The 7,961-nt window shown below is 41.2% G+C and overlaps 1 protein-coding gene across 1 annotated transcript in view; it reads left to right on the forward strand.

Annotated features, from left to right (window-relative positions):
• Positions 1 to 6,309: 6,309 nt before the first annotated feature.
• Positions 6,310 to 7,961, forward strand: part of LOC119415391 (coronin-2B-like) — a 10,591-nt gene continuing 8,939 nt past the window's right edge. The window contains exons 1-2 of the mRNA XM_037682564.1: positions 6,310 to 6,357; positions 7,282 to 7,957. Coding sequence (XP_037538492.1) covers positions 7,307 to 7,957 — 651 coding nt within the window. The 5' untranslated portion in view covers positions 6,310 to 6,357; positions 7,282 to 7,306. The remainder of the gene's footprint in view (positions 6,358 to 7,281; positions 7,958 to 7,961) is intronic.

Genomic DNA, 7,961 nt, shown 5'->3' on the forward strand with positions numbered 1-7,961 from the left:
GTCAAAATGATGCGCAGTAACCCTCCTGCTACCCTGGGGTCAAAATGATGCACATTAACCCTCCTGCTGCCCCGGGGTCAAAATGATGCACATTAACCCTCCTGCTGCCCTGGGGTCAAAATGACGTGCAGGGTCTCAGTTAGCCTCATGGGTCATTTCGACCCAAGGGCAGCAGGAGGGTCAAAGCTCAGAACAGTTACTTTACTGCTTCACTTCTGCTTTTGATTCTGAAAACGAGAGTGACAATGAAAAGTGTTTGAAAAGTTAAGTTTTACATGAGAACTGAGTAAAACGTCACGGAGTGAACAGCTGACAACAATCTGCTTTAACGTTTTAACTTTAGTCTCTTAAAATCATAAAAATGGTTTTAAATGAATCCAAGTTCAGCTGTAGCTCAGTTTTGGTTGTTTTAAGAAAACATAGTATTCCCTGGAGGGACGTGCATCTGTTGGATACGACTCTCAGCTACTACCACACCAGATTACAGCTGATAATCTGTAAGATTAACCGAATTAGAGACATTTCATGTGTTTGCTGGGGTTGGCTGGCTGCAGCAGCCATCTTGAATCAGTCAGCGCAGATGGAAGTTCAAGGATTTGAGTTTCACTGAATACATCCTGTGGTTTGTGAGATATTTTACTAACAGACAAAATAAGTAAATAACGCACATATGTTGTTGTTTTGTTTACATGTGGAACCTGGAGACAGAAGCTGTTTGAATTAAAACCCCCAAAACTCAAAGTTCTGTTGCTGAGGAGACGGTCAGGCTTCACACTGAAAAACAAACAGGTTCTGGGTCCAACCGGGAGCTCTTGTGACGTCTGAGCCGGTTCTGGTCCTGCAGCTCTGAGCGATCGGGTCCGTCGACCGTTTACAAACATCAAAGCAGCCGAGCGAAGGTAAGAAAACAAACAAGAGACGAAAACTGTTTCCTGTTTAACTCCGAGGTCACGATAAGAAGCAGGAAGAAGATTCTTTCAGTTCGTTTGAAGGCGGCACGGTGGGTCAGCTGGTACAGCTGGCACCTCTCAGCTAGCAGGTAGCTGGTTCAAGTCCCGGCCCAGGGCCTTTCTGGGAGTCTGCATGTTCTCTCTGTGCATGTTGGACTGATTGGTAACTCTAAATTGTCCCTAGGTGTGAGAGAGTGAATGGTTGTTTGTCTCTATGTGTCCCTGTGATGGACTGGAGACATGTCCCCGTGTCTGTTTGATGGACTGGAGACATGTCCAGGGCATCCCCTACCTCTCGCACAGAGATGGCTGGACATGGGCACTAGTGTCCCCGGCGACCTGAAAAGGAAGAAGCGGTAAAAGATACTCGATGGATGGATAGATGGATGATGGATGTTGGATGGATGATGGATGGATGATGGATGTTGGATGGATGGATAGATGGATGATGGATGTTGGATGGATGATGGATGGATGGATAGATGGATGATGGCTGGATGATGGATGTTGGATGGATGATGGATGGATGTTGGATGGATGATGGATGGATGATGGATGTTGGATGGATGATGGATGGATAGATGGATGATGGCTGGATGATGGATGATGGCTGGATGATGGATGTTGGATGGATGATGGATGTTGGATGGATGATGGATGGATGATGGATGTTGGATGGATGATGGATGGATAGATGGATGATGGCTGGATGATGGATGTTGGATGGATCATGGATGGATGATTGATGGATGATGGCTGGATGATGGCTGGATGATGGATGTTGGATGGATGATGGATGGATGATTGATGGATGACCTTTTCTGATGATGAAAGTCGATGAAGCAACAAAACGTTTTAGCGACTGACGAAGAGTTCTCTTGTTGTTTATCAGAATAAAACGTCTGAGCTGTCGCTCTGTTTATTTTAAGGAAAAGTCTCCGGCTGCAGTTTCTTCAGCTGCAGTTTCTTCGGCTGCGTTTCCTTCGGCTGCGGTTTCTTCAGCTGCATGGCCTCCACGCAGCCCAGCTGCAGCCGAGCAGACGGGCTGGTCTGGACTCCGGCTGCTCCCACGGTACAGAAACGTCCCGTCTTTACTCTGCTGACATTTTCTGAACGTTCACGTCCTGAAATCTGAACTGAAGCAAACAGGAAGAACTTGGAACTGAAGAACCTAAAATTATTTACAGCCGTAATAAATCTGGTCTATAAGCCGCTACTTTTACAGATTATTCAACGCTGCGACTCATTTATGGAGAAAATCTGACGAGCTAACGTTTAGCTTCGTCACACCCGGGCGCAGCGGCACGGCACAGGTTTGTTTAATTTAGTTTTATTTTCCGGTGCGCTCTATAGACCGACAATTACGGTAAATCATAAATAACCAATTTTGCTTGTTTATTTGTTGGTTTTGAAGTGTTTCCAAAAGAAATGACGTTAAATAAACTCCCTGAGGTTCTTTAATCAAAATTACATGGACTGTCATGTAACTGCTGCTGTCTGCTTGTTCATTAGTCTGTCTGTTAGTAAAATATTTAAACCGAGTGAAAACGTCACTCGAATTATTGGAGACTCATTTCAAGATGGCCGCCACATCTAAACTGAATTCTGGATACAAAATAAAAAGTTTCCAAACGTTCACAGATGTGGTGAAGTTTGACGTGGTGGTAGCTGAGAGTCGCTCGCGGCGCAGGCTCCAAGCGCTGAAGGAGAACCAAAGATTTTACACGTTCGTAAGAACGACGTCTGAAGAGAAAAACGTCTCGACGCCATTTTTGTTCTTAACGTCGGCTGATTGATCTCTGCTTGTTGCTGCTTTTTATTTTATTTTTATTTACCTACTTTTGTTTTTCATGTGCAGGACACAAACCAGCCTTCAGCTGCCTGTTTCGAACGTCTCTACCACCCGTTGGACGCCTCCAGGAAGTACAAAAACATCTCACATACCAGCTAAAACCTTTACCAGCCGAAATACATTTCTGCTTTTTGAACAAAAACTTTCTTTCTCACAAAAGAAAAGAGTCCAAACGAACGGCTTAAATTTACAGAACAAGCTGAAACTAAGTTATTGAGCATGCATCAGGATAAGTTAAAACTTCTAAGCTGAAAAGTAGCTAAAAGAAGCAACACATTAGCTAAAAGCTTACAACAGAACTCAAAAAAAGAACAGAAGCTAAATGTGGTAAAAGGCTAGCTAAAAGCTTAAAGTAGAAAAATGCTACCTTTGAATAAAAAAAATGATAGCTAAAAGTAGAAAAGGGCTAGCTAAAAGCAAAAGTTGCTAAATGCTAGCTAGCTAGCAACTAAAATGAGGAACTGCTAGCTAAAAACTAAATGTTACATACCAATAGCTTAAAGCTAAAAGTACCAAAAACTAAAAGCTAAAGTAGCTAAACACTAGCTACCTAGCAACTATGAAGAGACAAATGCTAACTAAAGCAATGTTACAGACCAATAGCTTAAAGCTAAAAGTAGCAAAAACTAAAAGCTAAAGTAGCTAAACACTAGCTATCTAGCAACTATGAGGAGACAAATGCTAACTAAAACAATTTTACAGACCAATAGCTTAAAGCTAAAAGTAGAAAAGGGCTAGCTAAAAGCAAAATTGCTAAACTTTAGCTAGCTAGCAACTAAAAGGAGACAAATGCTAACTAAAACTAAATGCTACAGACCAACAACTTAAAGCTAAAAGCAGTGAAAGGCTAAATAACAGCTAAAATTAGCATTTGAATCAAGGATTTGATGAGATCTTTACGTTCTCCGATGGGGAAAATATTTATAAATAAACTGAAAATTTTGAAAACTTAAAAGTTACAAAGACCAAAGGTCACAGCTGAAGGTTTATGAACAGCTAAAACAGCCGAAGTCTGCAGAAGGAGTTGGATTGTAAAAACCGTACAGGAAACTAAAAAGCGCCGACACCCTTTAAAGATGGGTTCTGTGGGACAGTGGACACAAACTGGCTGCTTTGGACACTAACACCTTTGTCCTGGTTCTCCTGGTTCCGTAGCGTTCCACCGGAGGACCTTCTAGAGAACTCGCTGATCATCCATGAAGCTCTGAATATAGACCTGCCTCCCCACCTCGTCCTCCAGGCCGTCCAGGACAGAACCAGAACCCACAGCTGCTCTTATTTGTCTCTGAAGGATCTGGTGGCGGACCTCTTCGACTCCAACAGGTTCTTCTCAGCGGAGGACCAGGAAGTCCCCATGGAGACGGACCAGCTGGAGGAGGCCATGATGATGAACAGCGCCGTGGTGAAGAAGGTTCTCAGGTTGGGGGTGTCGCCAGACCTCATCAAGCCTCTGGTTCGGGCCAGAATATTATCCAGGGGCGCCGGCTACACCACCGTCCGTGAGCTGATCGCAGACGTGAACAAGAATTAAAGATGTGACAAAAAACATTATCGATAAAGTTTTACTGTCGGTGCTGACGGTTTTTACCAAAACCGCCGTGACTAGATTCAAACTGCAGACAAGAGAAACTCAAACCTGTTTGTTACGTTAAGTTTTACAGACATGGAGGTAAAAGATGTAAAACTTTAAACATTATATTCTTGACACCAAAAGACGTCTGTTGAAAAAGTTTATTTCACGTCTTTAAATCCACCACCAGCTGATTTAACGTACAAATATCTGTATGTACAATTATCTGTATGTACAACTATCTGTATGTACAAATATCTGTATGTACAAATATCTGTATGTACAATTATCTGTATGTACAATTATCTGTATATACAAATATCTGTCTGTACAAATATCTGTATGTACAATTATCTGTATGTACAAATATCTGTATGTACAAATATCTGTATGTACAAATATCTGTATGTACAATTATCTGTATGTACAATTATCTGTATGTACAAATATCTGTATGTACAATTATCTGTATGTACAATTATCTGTATGTACAATTATCTGTATGTACAAATATCGGTCTGTACAAATATCTGTATGTACAATTATCTATATGTACAAATATCTGTCTGTACAAATATCTGTATGTACAAATATCTGTATGTACAAATATCTGTATGTACAATTATCACACAGAGACATGTAGGAGGAGATGTATGAAGGCAGCAGACCAGGAAGTGATTTAAAGATGAAAATGTACCAGTGGGAGAGTCTGCGTGAAGTTAATGGTGACCAGTTAACCAGTGAATACTGGGTGCAGTGGTGGGTACGATAATCACAGCCAGTTATGAATCTTAGTGCACCATGATAGACAGCATCCAACATCTGCAGCATCCAACATCTGCAGGGTTCTTGTAGGAGCGTTCATGTAAATAATGTCACCATAATCAATGGAGGGAAGGAAAGTCACAGATACAAGGCGTTTTCTAGCATTCAGAGTTAGACAGGATTTGTTTCTGAAAAACAAACCCAGTTTAACTCCCAGTTTCTTTAACAAGTTTTCCACGTGGAGCTTAAAAGAGAGATGTGAGTCGACCAAGATACCCAAATATTTATAGGAATCAACAAACTCAATGGGGACACCATTTGAGGATGAAATCAGAGGAAGAACTGCTGGGACCAACTTCCTGTTTGAAAAAAAACATCCCTTTGGTTTTATCGGCATTTAGGACAAGTTTGAGGTGAAACAAATCTGTCTGGATGATGTCAGATTGCAAAAGCTGGAAAGCCTTAGCAACTGTTTTAGCTCGACAATAAACAACTGTCATCAACATAGAAATGTAAGGATGCATTAGGGATGATCTGACCTACATTACCTATGTAGATTGTAAAGAGAGTGGGTCCTAAGACTGAGCCTTGTGGTACGCCATTGCTGACTGTTAAATATCTGGAGGAAATACTATTATGTTGAACACATTGCCGCCGATCTGAGAGATGGCTAGAGAACCAACCAATGGTGTGTTCTGAGAAACCAATTTCTGAGAGCTTATGAGAGCTTAAAGGGGTCCTGGGAACAGAGGAGGACAAGAAGAAGGAACTAAGTCTTATTAGAAAAAGGTTGTTTAATATTTACACATAGAAATTAAAAACTGAATTTAGAAAGGAGGCTATGAGTTTTCATGGTCAGTAGGTGGCGGTGTGAGCCTGAACGTTGTTTAAAATCCGCCAGTAGTAGAAGAAGAAAAAGCTCCGCCTTATTTTTATTAGTCCAATCAGATGTGGTCTTAAGAAATGCATTATTTTGTTGGTCCAATCAGATGTGGAACTTGAGAAACGCCTTATTCAATTTGTCCAATCAGATGTGGTCTTTGGCAACGCCTATTCTTCTGTAGAGCTGCCTACTTGGCGCAGGCGCAGTACGTCAAACACACAGACGCGTCTATGACTGAAGAGGCTCAAGTAAAACTGTCCTTTCGTTCCGCTGAGAAAACAGAGAAAACCGACCCAGTTCGGTGGGATTCCCGGTCCACTTGGATCCGCCTCATCAGGTAACACTTAAACTTTAATTCGGTAGGTGTTTTAAACATTAAAAAAATGTTTTATCTTCGTCTAGTTTACTCAGAAACGTCACGTTAAAAACTTGCTCTTGACTTTTTATTTTATTACCTTTTAGAGTTTCTGCTTTTTATTTGTTTTAATCGGTTAAAAAACATGAATTAATGCTGTGTGTGTGTGTATATATGTATATGTGTTGTACTCGGTATGTTTCCGCATGTAATGTCGTTTATTATTACGGTTTTTACGGTAAATTACATGTTTTAAGACTATTTTTAAGGTCAGTTTGTTCCGCAGCTGGACTTGAGTTTGAATCTGAGTCCCGTCTCCTGATTGGCTGCGTTCAGCGTGTCACGTGACTTTAAGCCAATCTACAACTTCCTTGTTAGGCCTTTAGCTCATTTTTAATGTTAATTTGGAAGATGTTGTCACTGTTTTTTCCAGTTGAAAGATAAGTGTTAAATTCTTGAGCGAATATATTTTTTATTTGTTAAAAACGAGAGAGTCTGCGCACGCTGAGGAACGAGCCGTTAGGGGCGTGGACAGTTCTGATTGGCTGAGAAGACTCCGTGGCCTCTGATTGGTCAGAAACTCATCGCTGCGATTTTTGAAAAATAAAATTAGATGAAATACTGAAAACACATTTAAAAAGAGGACTTTTTGGCTTCATCTTGTAAAATATAATTAATAATAATAAAAATAATTATAATAGGAGTTAAAGTTTCATGTCAGTTAAAAACTGTTAAAGATAAAAATTTAGTTTGGAAACTTTTTAAAGATGTCTTTATCTGTAAAGACAAGTGCTAAATTTTAGGTTAATTTAAAAATAAATTACTTTTATTTCTGACTCATAAACAAAACAAAAAATGCCAACTATAAATAACTAATGTTGTTTAATTTCTTTGTCTCTCATATAGTTTTTAAAGGCTGCCAAAAAGCAAAATGTCTCCAATCAAACCCAAGCTTGATCAGGAGACCATCTCCTGTTCCATCTGTTTGGATCTCCTGAAGGATCCGGTGACCATTCCCTGTGGACACAGCTACTGTCTGGGCTGTATCAAAACCCACTGGGATAGAGTGGGTAAGAAGAGAGTCTGCAGCTGCCCTCAGTGCAGGAAGGACTTCAAGCTGAGGCCTGACCTGGTGAAAAACATCACGTTAGCAGAGCTGGTGGAGGAGCTGAAGAAGATTGACCTCCAAGCTGCTCCAGATTATCAATGCTATGCTGGACCTGAAGACGTGTCCTGTGACGTCTGCTCTGACAGGAAACTGAAAGCTGCCAAGTCCTGTCTGGACTGTTTAGTTTCTTTCTGTGAGAAACATCTCCAGCCTCACCATGAAGCTCCACCATTACAGAAACACCAGCTGGGGGAGCCCTCCAAGAAGCTCCAGGAGAACATCTGCTCTTCTCATGATGAGGTGATGAAGATCTTCTGTCGTACTGATCAGCAGTGCATCTGTTATCTCTGCGCGATGGACGGACACAAAGGTCACGAAACGGTGCACGTTTCAGCAGGAAGAGCTGAGAAGCAGAAGGAGCTCGAGGCGATTCGACAACAAATCCAGCAGAGAATCCAGGACCAAGAGAAAGATGTGA

The sequence above is a fragment of the Nematolebias whitei genome, chromosome 1, assembly GCF_014905685.2.
Source record: "Nematolebias whitei isolate Nwh7 chromosome 1, NemWhi1, whole genome shotgun sequence".
Classification (NCBI taxonomy): Eukaryota; Metazoa; Chordata; class Actinopteri; order Cyprinodontiformes; family Rivulidae; genus Nematolebias; species Nematolebias whitei.